Source organism: Sabethes cyaneus, chromosome 1 (assembly GCF_943734655.1).
Source record: "Sabethes cyaneus chromosome 1, idSabCyanKW18_F2, whole genome shotgun sequence".
NCBI classification, from domain to species: Eukaryota; Metazoa; Arthropoda; class Insecta; order Diptera; family Culicidae; genus Sabethes; species Sabethes cyaneus.
In genome coordinates, this window is record NC_071353.1 from 64,361,775 (window position 1) to 64,378,164 (window position 16,390).

Consider the following 16,390-nt stretch of genomic DNA (forward strand, 5'->3'; position numbering starts at 1 on the left):
TCAATTAAAACCGAAGCAACGAACATATGAAAGGTGCAAAACAAAGAAGTGTACAAAGCGAAACGACGTCATCCAGTGATTTTCGAGGTCATTATTAAATTGATTTGCTTTTCGGAATGAATGTATCTTCCGGGAGCCGTTACGCAAATAACACTTTCGGTCGACACATTCATGTTGATGATATTATTTACCAAAACAAAATTGCCGCCCCAATTACTTTGTTTTAAAATCTACCTCGAACACACGTTTAAAACTTTAGTGGTGATGCTGTTCAACGAACATGTCGACATGCAGCCATTCTGGGGTTATCACGTGTAGCTCCATCTGTGAGAAAGTGTTCCTAATTCGTATGAAAGTGCAAACAGTGAGAACAAAATAGTGCAAATAATCTGTAAAATGGTGCCGACGTGTGTTCTATCGATCAACCTACGATTACAACTGGGTAACTCTGCAGACCTAAACATTGCTAAACATTGCTCATGAATTTTGATCTAATAACTCTCTCGCCCGAAACGTACTATCAGCAAATAGCAGCAGCCGCAGCAGCAGCAACAACAACAACAACAACAACAACAGAATCATCAATCAATCTTTCATCAATCAAAACAATGAGAATTTATATGTCGTAAAACACGACTGTCGACTAAGGCAATATCGATTAACGAAATTTGATTGCTATTCGAACAAATGAAATCTTACAGGTATTTAATCAAGCGTAGAGTATACCACATGAATTCTTTCCAATTCGATTCTATTCACTGGTTTCGAACGTTTACTGTAAAATTCTCGTTAAATGATCATTTTGCTGCTACAACTTAAATCTTGCTTTCACTTACTAACTGTCCTGCAGTCTTTTTTGCCAGTCGCCCTAAAACATTTTCCCTACATTCTAGAAACACATTTTCATGATTTAAGTAAAAATGCATGTTGTTCAAACGGTATACTGCTACGCTTGCATAATGGTTCTTTACACTGTTGCCATATATATTACCTTACTACCTTATTCTTCTAGCTCCAAAATAAACCTAAATAAAATAATAATAGTTTGATTTTCTTTCAACTCCACACGATATTACAACTTTAGCTGATGCCGTGATCAAGTCCTACTTCATGCTTGAACGTAATATAGATCCGCTGACCGAAGACGACGAAAACATTTCGGTAACTCGAACAAATTCCACGTCACCCTACAGATTCAGTTCAAGGTCAAGATCCCAGTCCCGTTCGCGCCACACTGACACCCCTCGGGACGATGGTGTTCTGAATTTGGATACCAAAACAACCAAAGTACCCGTCAGTGACGACCATTTTGTGTACGATGAATCTAAACTTAAGAGCAAAGAATCTGAAGATCTCAAATCTCGCTTAGAAGAGGTGTACCATAGCAGCGTCGAACAAGAATACAGCCGGAAAAGGAAACGATGTAGTTCAGTCGAAGAGATCGAACCTCGTTCGGCGCAGAAAGCGCAGCTTGAAAACGGATATGACAGCAGTTTGATTGTCAGAAATATCAAGAGGAAAAAGATCGCGCATAAAGAGGAATCGTCGGCAGAACCTTGTACGGAAAATGACAAGTCGTCGTCTCTTCTTACCCAGTTGGATTTGTTGAAAAATACCCATAAATACACCAGTTCGGAGCAGAACAATTTTCAACAACCACTTTCGATCCCTCATCCATTGACGGACTCGGTCAATAGGGTAATTTATCCTGCCCATTGTATTCCCTACCTTTTTCATCCATACCTATCGACAGGAAGCGAAACAAACCTGCCAATGTTTCCCAATAGTTTCGTAGGTTATCCACCTCAACGTTATTTCTCTATTTCGGACGACTGCTATCGGAAAGAAACCGAGAAAGCCCCCACCCCGCCAAGAACGTTACAGCACAAGGGGTCACAGTTCTTTCCACAGCGAATCGAGCCCAGCTTACCATCAGGTCAGAGTTCCGTTGCATCGATACACTAGCCAAATCAAGTCATTGGCTAGCGATCCAGAAATGACGTTTAGTATGATGACACAACCGTGCAGATATGCGCCGATTAAGGTGAGTTTGATGCGCTTGTTTTTCCTAATATTGATGTATATTTATTTATGTATTTTTTAATTTTATTTTATCTTATATCCTTGAGGAAAGCTAGTTATACGCTACCGGCATACCCTACCCAAATAATGTTTAAACAACACACATTACACATTCTATGCAAATCGTGTAACATGGTATAAATACCACGTTTCCACATCCTCCCCCTGCGTAAAATGAACAATTCAATATATATTATATCAGGTCAATGTTTTATTAATTACTTTGTTGGTACAATCGTCAAATTATTCTTGTTTATTATATAGCAGTTCGCTAACTCTCATACATAACCTGTAGTGAAATCGCACTTCTTATTGTATTGTTACTACCTGAAATGAAAAATACTGCTTGTTCTAAAATCTTTGTTAGGATTTGCATTTTCGTCCCAGTATCTACCATATCTTGTCATTGATACGCTACGTATATGAACCTTACCTGCCAGAAGACAATGTTCATGATATTCTACCTATCCAACGCTTAAAGTTTTTCAAAACATTACCCTTAGACTCCACATCTTAACTCAATCTTCAAAGGTGTTGGCCAAAAGCTTTTCCTTGGCCCTAACGAGTGTGCCTTGTGCTTTTCACAACTTAACCTTAATATCGTGTAACCATAATCTTTCCCTCTCTGAATTCTAGTTTTCATTGACCAGTCTTTTCTGGGCTCAACTTCAATATGCGTTGGCCGTAACCTTTTACTGGTTCAACTTTAGTATACGCTGGCCATAGCCTTTCGCCGGCTCAACCATGACATACATTGGTAGTGGGCTTTTCTCGGCCCAATTAATGAATCTTTAACTTTGGTTTTTTTACCAGTTAAATTTTTATAGCTTACACCTTACAGAGACCTCCGCTGAGCTGATCACCAGTACAATGAAATAACGCATCGAAAAACATCAAACCAATCGACTAGCGAAGGCTATCTCTAACGATCAGACGAGAATCGAATAACTGAAAATCATCTATACATCTTTGCCTTCCCTATGATCCACTCCTCAAATCCTTCAACAAAACAACACAATTCAAAACCATTTTTCATTCTCTTGTAAATTGCACTAATACCTAATACATTACATTTTTCTTACACCGAAGGTTTAATTTGGTCGATCGCCAATGTGATATTCCATAATTTTCTATCCTGCGTGAGTGACTCGGATTCCCATTTTGACGGGAAGCTCTCAGCCAAAACTCCTGTCACTTTCTCTATGACAGTCACACGCTACCGGTACCAACCCAAATAATGCGCAAACAACACATAATACACATGCTAAGCAAATCCTCTAAGTTGATATAAATATCAGGTTGCCATAGTCTGGACGAAGCAGATACGATACGGAGATTAAATGGGAGCAAAACAGATGTGGCACAAGACGCCAACGATATAACGATCTCTGTGCTTTATGCACACACAACACTTGCCCAAATATCGGCAAAAACAGTGTGTTGCGTGTTCGATAATCAAGTTAATAGGGAGTGATAAGAAAGCTGATCTGAGCGTTCTTAGACTTGAGTTCATCATAACACGATCGAAAAACGATCCATTTGAGAGAATAGGTACAGATAACGAAACACAATAGTGTACCATTCCTTATACCTCATCGTTTTAGATTCGTTTCAATAGGGTTGCACTACGTTATACATTGAATTTTGAATTATACAAAGCGAAATTTAATTATATATAATGAATTACGATCTGTAACACAAGTTCAACAACATGCCGAACCCCGCTGAAAGAGCACTTGCAACCAATCACCAAGCGGGTCCATGCTCACTGGATGATAGATCAAAATCGTGATACTAAAGGAGCAGTATGGTTGTCTTGTTCGGTGTGATGCTCAATGAGCAGTGGCCAAATCTCAGTGTTTCTCCATCAGTACGTTCCGTGCACAGTTCGGACCTAAACCACATGGATCTACTAGTTCTTGCCTGGAAACGACTGCTTGATCCGGCCAAGATTCCAGCGCATTAGCGGAACGTTGTCCTGCTTGAGAAGCACCAGGATCTCAGCGTTAATGCTCGGCCGAGTGGCTGGCCATTTCTTTCGGTCCTTTAGGTGGGTCACATTATCAAGCGACCATGCTCTTCAAAAGTGCTGAAGACGTTGTCGCATCTTCTGGAAAGAGTCAAGTTGATTAACGGGAATATCACTCTCCCACTCTCTCCCACGAGAAAATGTCCGCGAGTTAAGACAACGATGTAGGCGCGAGTTTAATATGCCCTCCGCCTGGATAAATAGGGTGTTGAGCTACGTATCTACGTTGAGCTGGGTATTTTTAATGATCCGATGAAGATGATATTTGAAAGTCTTCACGGAAGCCTCCCAAAGGTCCCGTAATGTGGTGAACGTGCTGGGGTTAATAGAGGAGTAGTTTGCTAGACTTGTGCAAGGCGTTCTCTTCGAGAAGCCGACTGCCACCAACGAACCTCCATGCATTATCGCAGTTGGTTACTCGTCCGCGACACCCGGCAAGGCGTTGTAGGGTGTTCACGAATGCATAGATGTGGGCGACACCGGCACACGAGGTGCTGACAGTGGTCCCACGAATTCGTAGATGCTTCGCAAGATTTCGTTTCTGAATAGGCCAAAAACGCTCGGTCAAAACGGAGATCGGTCAAATGAGCTTTCTGTCACAGTACTACAGAGTGCTTGGTATCTTGTGGGACTTCAAGATTGTGCAAGCGAGTTGAGATTCGAAGCATGCCTTCAGCACCAACGAATGGATTGAGAGTTTTTAGCTGTGACTTGAATTTGAAGTCTTTTCGAGTAGTTCGAGTGACTTCACGAATAACTAAGAACAGAAGTGGACACACCTTTAGACTTCGATATCACCAAGTTGCACGCTTGCTCACCAATCACCCTAGGCACCGTCAGATGCATCCGTAAAGATACGTAATTCTAAGGTGTGATAATTGCCCTACGTCTAGTCTATCTTGGAATTCGAAAGGGTTTCCATTCCTGTTTGATACACGGTCCACCATTTTGGTCCATTTTTGACCATTTCCGACAATACGTCATTCCAGCTGAGTTTGTCTGACCACAAAGCACACACCGTCTCTCGTTCGTGTCGCACGGTAGATTCTCGAACGTTCCGATCAATTCGCCCTTCACGTTATCGAGAATAAAATATTTAAAATGAGGCTTGGTTGCCTTGATGATAACAATATTCTTTTGCCACTCGGACTGCACAAGAAAGCCGGATCATGGATTTAATTATGGTAATGGCTAATGCCGGATTTTTTCATGTGCTTTCAGCGTATAAAGACATGAACAGCGTGGCAAGATTATTTATTTTCACTTTTTGGGTGCGCAGAATTAGGAGCAAACATGCGAAGAAAGTGCGCAGAATTAGGCACCGTGGATAAGTTTACAAAACGAAAAATATACTCAATTGTTGGTCGACTTATAATTCCCATATTTTTTCCTGATATTACAGACCGTAGCACTACACGTTGCTGCTATCCACGTTGTTAATTTAAATCTAGAATACTTAGAATAGCGGAAGAATCATAAAAATGTCTTAACTGCGTAGAATATGGTACGTTCACGGTAGGTAATATCTGAGGAGAAAAGAAAGAAACTGGATAAATTCGCCAAAAACTTTTTAATTTGGCAGATCATCTGTGGGTGCGGTACCATCATTGGGAAAATCTATCGGAGAGAGTACCGCCAAAAGCTCCCTGCCGGCGATCGCATGTAGGCGAGACGTTTGATTCATGCAGCTCCGCTACTCTTCGCTTTCAGCTTGTACTCCGCTAAATGTCGTCCAAAAGGCGTGTAATTCCTCCGTGAGCACGGTCTGTCGATCTAATTGGGAGTTTGTACATTGTCATGTTCGCATGTTAATCACAGCGTTTTGCGAAAGGTAAAGTACTTGGACGAGCCAAAAATATTCGCGCAGATTCTCTAAGATTTCTAGCGCTGGAATCGTGTAAAGGAATTGTGTAGAGAATTCGCAATGAATGCCTCGTTTATAGAACCAGTATTCATATATGAGAATCCAAGAGTTGAATCCACGGGATACCTATAACTCGGTAAAGGAATCACCTGCACTATGAAATAAGAATCCTCTATATAAAAGCAGTATTCCTGGAGTGTTAGCAAGGGTAGGCTCGATGCTTTGCTTGAATATGCCGCAGGATCTCCTGATTTGTGTTGTTGTTCGCGGCTGCCAGCGATCCCACAAGCACGAACTCAACTACTACTTCTTGTTTGTCGCCGTCAAAGATTACCGTCCGCGAAAAAGGCACGTTCGTCTCATTAGAACCTCTATCATTCATGTATTTGGTCTTCAACACGTTTATTTCAATCCCAATCCTTCAAGCCTCCGCTTTCAATCTAGCGCAGCTGGCCTCCACCGTGGCAAATTTTCTGTCTTTAAAATCTAAGTCACCTGCGTAGCCAAGGAGGTTGCTACCATTCCTGAAAATCAGGACTCTCGTTTCGATATCTGTTCGTCGGATCACCTTAAGAGCGATGTTAAAAATCATGCAGGATAAGCTGTCCGTAGCACCCTCGTCGCGTCTCGAAAAGACTCTGGAATCTAACAGCCTCTTCAAGCCGAGATTCGAACATGCAACGTACCTCAATGCCAACTGGGAGGCCAAAATTGTAACATTTGTCTTCTATTATTTCAATTTAATTTTTTGTCAGATGTTGAACACTCTATTTCAACCAAAATAACTTTTAACTGAAAATCCCCATTTCTTCTCCCTAACTTCTTCCTAACTAAACGGTTAGGCTATGTAAGATTTCTTCTTGTAACCCCCCCACCCCCCCTCCCCAACAAACTTTCCGGTTTAGTGCCTTCCGAACTTTTTATACGTATAGTCTAGAACATGTCATTATTTTTTGAACCAAATACAGTACGATACAGTACAGTAGCTTTCGTCTTCTTTGCTACACCCTGAATCGAAATGTAGGGTTGACACTTGAATAGGTTAACCATTCTGGAATTCTACGGTTTTGTGATACCGCGTTTCCTACCGATTGGTTGTCTAAAGATTCTTGACCGTTCCGATGTCGTGAAATACGGTTAAATATGCGATTCCGATCTGTATACCGATTCGTTCGTCGATGAGTAGCATTTGAATTTTCGAAGTGAATGCCCAAATTTGTTCCAATGATATTACTGTAATCGCTTGATCGATTTTGATGAAACATTACAAATGTAAACAATACACTCTCATTACTTTTTGTTAAAATTGCAGTCATTTTTACTCACGCGGTAATAAGTATCAAAACGAATGACCGTGTCCATTTTTTACAAATGGTCAACGAAACGGCTAGGCGGGCTAGGCGGTACTGCTTGAGTCGGCTGCGAAGTCTGCCAATAAAGAAGGGTTAAATCACAGACAAACAGACGAGACACTCGCGTTAATCGTCCAATCAAAAACCACTCAGTTTTAAAAAAAAGCATGTTTCGCAACATGGCCACAACGCGGCGCGCGAGTGTTGCTTCGAGTTTTCAGTATAAAACCATCCAAATGTAAGAACCCTACAGCAGAAAACCCAACAAATGCAAGCTACTCCGCAACATGCATAACAGAGCGAGCTAGTGTGCAAGCAAAATATGCAGGACGATGGTTTTTAAGGGATTTTCTTCTATGTATCATGTCAGTTCATCAGTGGTTAAGTCTTAACATAACCCACGGCTACACAACTTTCCCCTATCCGGTGTATTAAGTAACAAAAATTACCACCAGGGAAACTCTGGAAGTTCTGATAAACACGCACTTCCCTGGTTCGACAGTGACCACTGGACAAAACATAGGCGGGCAACAGTGGAATGAGTCATTACACAATGTGCCAAATGATTCGGTTCTACTTGCACGCCGATTGTTTACGGAGGCTTCGATCAATTGGGCACTCAGCTCTTTTGAACCAATGAAATCTCCTGGTCCGGATGGTATTCTACCCATTTTCTTACAAAAAAAAAACGGACGGTGTTATAATGTTTGGGGTATATCCCGGAGTATTGGCGGAAAGTAAGGGTGGTGTTCATACCTAAGGCTGGCAAAAAAGACAAAACCATGCCTAAGGCTTTCAGACCGATAAGTCTGACTTCAACGCTTCTTACGCTGATGGAGAAAATCACGGATAACTATATCCGCAATGAGTTTTTAAAAAACTCTCCGTTACATGTAAATCAACATGCATACCAACACGGTAAATCTACGGAAACCGCACTGCACTGCTTAGTGAGTTAATTGAGAAATCGCTCAAATATCAAGAGACGGCACTTTGTGCTTTTCTTGATATTGAAGGCGCTTTCGATAACACGTCCTTCGCGTCAATTAATACGGCTCTCTGTCAAAAGAGAATCGACCACACTACAATGAGCTGGATTCAAGCAATGCTCTCGAGCAGAGAAATTACAGCATCATTGGGAGATACGTCGGTCACGATTTCGGTGATCAAAGGATGTCCACAGGGAGGAGTTCTCTCCCCCTACTCTGGTCACTGGTGGCCGACGCACTCCTTCACAAGCTATCACAGCTTGGTTATGAGACCATTGCTTACGCCGACGACGTTGTACTTATCACTACAATCTTTTACTTGTACTTATCGTCAGAGGAAAGTTTGACGCAGTATTGTCAAGTCGCTTGCAAGGAGCTCTAAACACCACCATGTTATGGTGCTCACAAGAGGGACTTAATGTAAATCCCACCAAAACAATCGTTATACCATTCACTAGGCGAAGGAAACATACCATTACTCCCCCTATACTGAATGGTTTCAGATTGGGCTTCAGTAATGAAGTCAAACACCTCGGAATAATTCTCGATAAAAAACCGAACTGGGCTGCCACCTAGATTATGCTGTTAAGAAAGCAACTTCGGCTATCTAGGCATGCAGGTCACTGTTTGGCAAAACCTGAGGATTGAAACCTCAACTAGCCTTCTGGTCATATACTACTATTGCACGGCCTAGGATAACCTATGCTGCAGTCGTATGGTGGCCAAAGGTGAATGAGGTGACAGTCCAAGCCAAACTAAACAAAGTTCAACGCCTGGCCTGTCTTACAGTTACCAGTGCCATGCGTACAACACCTACTGCAGCCATGGAGGCAATGCTATGCTTACTGCCTTTGCATCTTCATGTGAAGAAGGAAGCAGAGCTCGGCGCACTACGGTTGCAAAGAAATAAAACCATACTCGAAGGTGACCAAATCGGTCATCTTCGCACACTTCGGGAATTCAATCTGACACCCTTAGTAACTTCAGTCTCTGGTTGCATGGAAGCCAGGCCTAATATGGACGTTCCATATGAGGTGATTGAAACAGATCGCTCAATGTGGAATAATGGAGGGCCAGATCTTCCATCTGGAACTATCTGTTTTTTTACAGATGGTTCAAAAATGGGGGCCTGCACAGGCTCCGGAGTATACGGACCCCGCATCAGGGAAACTATCTCATTAGGAAAGTGGCCCACCGTTTTTCAAGCAGAAGTATATGCGATATACATCTGTGCAACAATATGCTTGAAACGAAAGTACAGGCATGCAAAAATCGGTATCTTCACGGACAGCCAAGCAGCACTACTGGCACTCAAGTCCACCAAATGCGTGTCCAAATTAGTTTGGGAGGGCAGTACAGCATTAAGGGAACTCTCCCGCCAAAACAAAGTTTTATTACTTTGGGTGCCCGGTCACTGCGGAATCGAGGGCAATGAATTTGCTGACAACCTGGCAAGACAAGGATCAGCTCAGCAATTTATTGGTCCTGAACCGTTTTTGGGCACCTCCACATCTGTAGTAAAAGGCAAATTGATGACATGGGAAAAGCTAGAATTAGTATCCCGTTGGAATCAAACACAGCGTTGTAGACAAGCTAAACAGTTTATCTACCCAAACCCTGCAGTAGCTAAAAAACTACTCCATTTAGCTCGTAATGAACTACGCACAATCACGGGACTCCTAACAGGACACAGCCCCGCTCTTTATCATTTAAAGAATATCGGCAAGGTATCATCCGACACCTGCCGCTTTTGTAACTCTGAACCTGAAAGTTCAGCGCATCTGCTCTGCTATTGCGGAGCTCATGCATTATCAAGGCACAACTTCTTAGGAAGTTTCCTTCTTACTGCATATCAGGTATGGAGCCTAAATCCCAAAACGGTCATTAGCTTTATAAACCATGTAGTACCGAATTGGGGCACAGGATTACAACTATCCCGTTCAACTCCATCAATGGGTATGAGCGGTCCGTAAACTGTGTACAGCAATCGGGGCTTGCCACAAAAGACGATCATTAAGACTGTCGCAGTGGCCTTATAACCCAATGCCCTCCTGGCATACAAAAAAAAGTAACAAAAATTAGTATAAACAATAATGGTTACGCATTTCATGTCATATTTGTATATTGTGTATCAATCTTGAGATTAATTTCTGATTGGATTCACATGTTTGATTCACTGGTAAAATTTACGGATTTTACAAAACATTCAAAAGAAAGAAACGGGGCGTCATCATTGCCTGTACTTAAAAGGTTATGTTATGTTATGTTACTTTGTATCAAGATGACTTAAACGTGCAATTTCCTTTGAAGAAATAGTCTGAACAAAAAACTTTATTGTACATTCCTACAACCTGCAAGTAACACCTACTTGTCAATCGGAAATTATAGTTCTAGTCATCCTTTTTCAGCTTATAACAATGGAAACAACTCATAAACTACTTGGCATCCTTTAATGATCGCACTATTCAAGTGCATTAGCTGCGGTAAGCACTGGATCACCTAAGATTCGTATCCTCTCGTATCCACTTAAACGACACCAACGACAATTGCTGAGGAGCAAAATCTTGCCGATTCGTCCGCTCGTCATGCAGGTGATAACGACCACGACTTGTTTCGGACAAATGTCTGCTGCACTAGGAAGTCGTATTATGGCGACCAATAATAATTTCCTCGTTTATTGCAGCGGCTCTCAAATAAAGCCGGTGTATCGATTCCACGCAAAAACACCGCACAGTCATACTGATTCTACCTTCAAAGGTCTTCCGGATGGGGGTGGAGAAGGCAAATGGGATAGTTTCGCTACAAGACGCGCTAAATGCAACTTTACGGCGATCGTAAAATGAGTCGTAAACCCGCAAGCATATCTCTTTCCACTCAAAGCGCTGCTGTCGATGCTGCAAAACGCACACAAAATATCTACCGACGAATCTTTCAGTAAACTAAGCTGTCTTCTTGTTTTTTTACTCTTACAAAGATTGCAAAAATAACTAAAAATCGTCAACATCTAAGCGGAGCTAATCCGAATGAAAAATACTTTGTAAAAAAGTTTTAATATGTTGTTTTATGAGTTTTCAGTCTGAGCTATAAACTTCGTTCACCTACTTCAGGGACATGTGTTGTTGTCAAAGTTGTGATGTTTCGCAACTGCGTGAAATGGAACTGCGTTCAGTGACTTTTGGGTTCACACCGGATACTCATTAAAAATGAATTACAATCCATACAGAAATGCAAATACTGATGCCCGATAAACTGTGACTGACATTAGTGGGAATGGTAATCATAACCTACAATAAAAAGGGGGTTTAAAGTGCAACTCTTCGGCACCTATCTGTACCTAGTCCCTTCCTTGCTTTGCATGTTCGTTACATTGCATCGACTGAAGCAAATGCAGACGAGTAACTCTATGCATATTTTGTGTATAAATTCAGAATAATCCAACGGGACCTTCGAATATTCGTACTCGTGCGAGCATTGTAGGAGGCACAACATGCTGATACCAATTTATATCACGGTGATTGATTTGTGATTAAAAATAAACATAAATCGAAAATGAATAATATCTACACGTATTAGATGCCAGACTAGATCTACTTCTGAATGCAAACCGTTTTCAGTTTATTTCCAGCTTTATATTGCACATTTTAGGTTCCGTTGGAAGGTTTGGTTATTAATAAATAACAATGATTTGAATTTGAATTATTTATTGCAGCGTTCCTACTGACGTAAATATTTTGATGGTTGAAACTCAGTCAAACTAACAAAAATTGGACTAGCAGCTAATGCGTTTGATAAGGTTAAGAGTACATTTGCAATTGCAAAAAACTCTAATGTGTTAATTGTTTACTTTATAATAGGCAATGTCTGCGAGTGCCATGGAATTTAAACAATCCATATTCTTAATTTTAACTTGCGAAGTAAATGAATCATGCCTAAAATAATTATACGAAACTTAACAGGTTTCTCATAAAATTTCACTCAGCTTTTGATTTGTATTTTTTCGATTTTCTGACGCACATTTTCGTCCGTGTTTGGGTATCGACACGAAAATGATTGCTTCTAAAATCATATTTATCATGTGTTTTTATTCGACGAAGCACAAAAGAATTCAATATTTAATATTGTGCATTGCAGCAATATTATGGGTTCAATGCTAATTCAGAAATAATTATCAAGTACTTTTTCATTTAGACGTATCTGCAAATGAGTGATTCTCTTCGTGTCTCCTCTCTTCCGCTTTTCACGGCGATACTAATGCATTGAAAAGAAAATTTTCAAAACATTTGGCTAGCTAGTGACTCCGGCAACCGATTCATACAAAGCTGATGTGCCAAATTCATTAGTATCACCATAAACAGCGGAAGAGAGGAAACATGAAGAGAATCTCTCATTTGCAGATACGTCGAAATGAAAAAGTAGCCGAGAATTTACAATAATAATTTTCAATTATTGAATATTAACTATCCTGCTCTCACCTCTCACTGAAAATATGCTTGTCAAATAGATGATTAGATGAGGCAATGGCGAAAAAGTGATGGTGCAAATCTTTAAATTGCAAAAGTGTGTGCGTGTGTGACACGCAGAAATAAAACACGCCAATAATTTGTGCGTGGAAGTTTAAGACGATGGAATTCATTTATTTAATTTCAAATTAATCCAAAATTAGACAGGTTCAGTGATTTTTTCTATTCAATTATTCAATTATTCAATTACCGCAATAGTTGAATTTGGAATTTTGGATTTATTTGATACTAGCTGACCCGACAAACTTCGTATTGCCACAAATTAAACTGTGTTGTACATCAATCCTGAATCTCTGATGACCTTTATCACAATCTCGAGTTTTGCAAGTTTCTGAGGAGTTCATGGGTGTTTTAATATACAAATTTTCCTCACAGTTAAATAGAAAACAACTCCCCCCATTGCTTAGCCTGAAAAATAAAGCGGATGGCATTTAAATATTCGCCATCATTACAAACCATTTCGCCGAATACCATTTTGCGGAACACCAATTCTCGGTTGATCATAACGCGGAATTTAGAGTTTCGCAGAATACCATATCGCGAAAAACCTTACGCGGTTTTATGAAAGAGGCTAAAATTTCTCGAGTTCGATTAGTTTTTGAGTTACGCAAAAATTTGTTTTTTTTGTATGACAGTCTTTATCCCCGTACCACAGGGGTGAGGGGTCTCAAACCATCATAAAAAAGTTCCTGCCTACAAAACGCCCCACATGCCAAATTTGGTTCCATTTGCTTGATTAGTTCTCGAGTTATGAGGAAATTTGTATTTCGTTTGTATAGGAGCCCCCCTCTTAAAGTGGGGAGGGGTCCTAATTCACCATAGAAAATATTCTTGCTCTCGAAAACTTTCACATGCCAAATTTTGTTCCATTTGCTTGATTAGTTCTCGAGTTATGAGGAAATTTGTATTTCATTTGTATAAGAGCCCCCACTTTTAAAGTGGGGAGGGGTCGCAATTCATCATAGAAAAAAATTTTGTCTGCAAAAACACCCACATACCAAATTTGGTTCCATTTGCTTGATTAGTTCTCGAGTTATGAGGAAATTTGTTTTTCATTTGTACAGGAGTCCCCCCTCCTCTTAAAGTGAGGAGGGGTCCTAATTCACCATAGAAAATGTTCTTGCCCTCGACAACCTTCACATGCCAAATTTGTTTTCATTTGCTTGATTAGTTCTCGAGTTATGAGGAAATTTGTGTTTCATTTGTATGGAAGCCCCCCTCTTAAAGGGGAGAGGAGTCATAATTTCCCTTCTAAAGAGGGGAGGGGTCTCAATTTACCATAGAATAAATTCTTGTCACCAAAAACACCCACATGCCAAATTTTGTTCTATTTGCTTGATTAGTTCTCGAGTTATGAGGAAATTTGTGTTTCATTTGCATGGGAGCCCCCCTCTTAGTGGGGGGAGGGGTCTCTAACCATCATTAAAACCTTTGCTGGCCCCAAAAACCTCTACATGCAAATTTTCACGCCGATTGGATCAGTAGTTTTTGATTCTATAAGGAACATCCCGACAGACAGACAGAAATCCATTTCTATACGTAAGATACTAGCTGACCCGACAAACTTCGTATTGCCACAACTGTGTTGTATATAAATCGTGAATCTCGGATGACCTTTGTCACAATCTTGAGTTTTGAAAGTTTCTGGGGAGTTCATGGATGTTTTAATATACAAATTTTCCTCACAGCAAAGTAGAAAACAACTCCCCCCATTGCTCAGCCTGATAAAATAAAGCGGATAGCATTTAAATATTCGAGATCATTACAAACCATTTCGCCGAATACCATTTTGCGGAACACCAATTCTCGGTTGACCATAACGCGGAATATAGAGTTGCGCAGAATACCATTTCGCGAAAAACCTTACGCGGGATGTACCATTTCACGGAAAATCTTTTCGTAGAAAGTACCATTTCGCAGGGGTGAGCCAACTGAAGGATAGTAACAGAGGTCAGTAGATCTAGGAAAATAAATAAACCTAGATAGAGGAGATCTCTACGGGGGGCTGCCTCCCGCAGTGGCCGGCGCTCCCGACGGCAGGTCGCCGGCAACGCTCGCGGCCTATGGCCGTCTCGCGCTGAATTATCTAATGCTACTATTGATAGTTTTTGGTGGTCTTGTTATTGATTAATGTTTAATGAAAGAGTTTAAAAATTCTCGAGTTCGATAAATTTTTGAGTTACACAAAAATTTCTGTTTTATCTGTATGAGAGTCATCCTCCTACCACAGGGGTGAGGTGTCTCAAACTATCATTAAAAAAAATCCTTGTCTCCAAAAACACCCACATGTAAAATTTTGTTCCATTTGCTTGATTGGTTCTCGAGTTATGCAGAAATTTGAGTTTCATTTGTATGGGAGCCCCCCTCTTAGTTGCCTCCCCCAACTAAGGGGGGGGCTCCTAACCATCATAAGAACCTTCTCTGGCCCCAAAAACCCCTATACGCAAATTTTCACGCCGATCGGTTCAGTAGTTTTCGTGTCTATAAGGAACATACGGGCAGACAGACAGAAATCCATTTTTATAGGCATAGATTTGTATGGGAGCCCCCCCCTCTTAGTGTGGGGAGGCCTAACCATCACTAAAACCTTTTCTGGCCACAAAAACCTCTATATGCAAATTTTCACGCCGATGGGTTCAGTAGTTTTCGATTCTATAAGGAACATACGGACAGACAGACAGAAATCCATTTTTATAGGTATAGATTATAAGATTAACCCTTCTAAGGTCTACATCATTTTTAGTACCGCAAAATTCACTAAAATGGCCGTAACTTTTTTATCTTTCAATTTTTTTTCACCAAATTTGGGAATTTTGCCGAAAATATTTTCTACTTTCATAATATCTATAGACAATGGCCATATGTCATATGGTCCTGGAGTTATTCCGGAGTTCCTTGGGGGACCGATATATGACTTTTTTAGATAAAGTTGCCAAACATCTAAAATTTGTTTGAAATCTGTTGATTTTTGAATTCTGGTAAAACATAGGTTCATTATTTTCAATTTTGCAATAGTTCAACATCAAGAATCCATACTTTTCTTCATTTGGGTCAATTCTAAGAAGAATCGATTGGTGTAAGAATATTGAAAATCGATCGGAAAACCGTTGAGATATTAGCGCTCAAAACCTATCATTTTTCGTGACGCTCGCATTTTTCGATTTTTTGGAATGACACCCTATCTCAAAACTTGCCGTAAGACGTAGTCCTACTTCAAAAAAGTAGTTATCCAATCGTTTTAGATACACTGAATCCACTCTTATTAGTAGTATCGAACTGGCCATTGTCAGAGAGAGAGGGTTTAATTAATCAACCAGGTGGAAGATATCCTTATATCCTACTTGTTGTCTCACTACTGTGAACTACCATAGACATAGTTTATGCTACATTTACTGTGAGACCCGCTGCCTGGGAGCTCTCGAAGAGGTCATCTAACCTGCTCTGCATATCGTTGGGTACGCAAAACAATGTCGTCGGCTAGGTCGAGGTCATTTAGTTGCTTCATCGTTTGTAGATTCCAGACCAATCCTCGATACTGTCAATTGCTCCAACTA

General features: G+C 40.6%; 1 protein-coding gene across 7 annotated transcripts in view; it reads left to right on the forward strand.

Moving 5' to 3' along the window:
- LOC128733030 (uncharacterized) overlaps positions 1-16,390 on the forward strand; it is a 404,411-nt gene that overhangs the window by 374,373 nt on the left and 13,648 nt on the right. For 6 of the 7 annotated variants that reach the window (XM_053826572.1, XM_053826573.1, XM_053826571.1 and 3 more), the window contains one exon: positions 1,085-2,044. In XM_053826572.1, the coding sequence (XP_053682547.1) occupies positions 1,085-1,965 (881 nt within the window). In that variant the 3' untranslated portion in view covers positions 1,966-2,044. Of the gene's footprint in view, positions 1-1,084; positions 2,045-16,390 lie in introns of those variants that run through there. The other variant, XM_053826578.1, reaches the window with a different exon arrangement.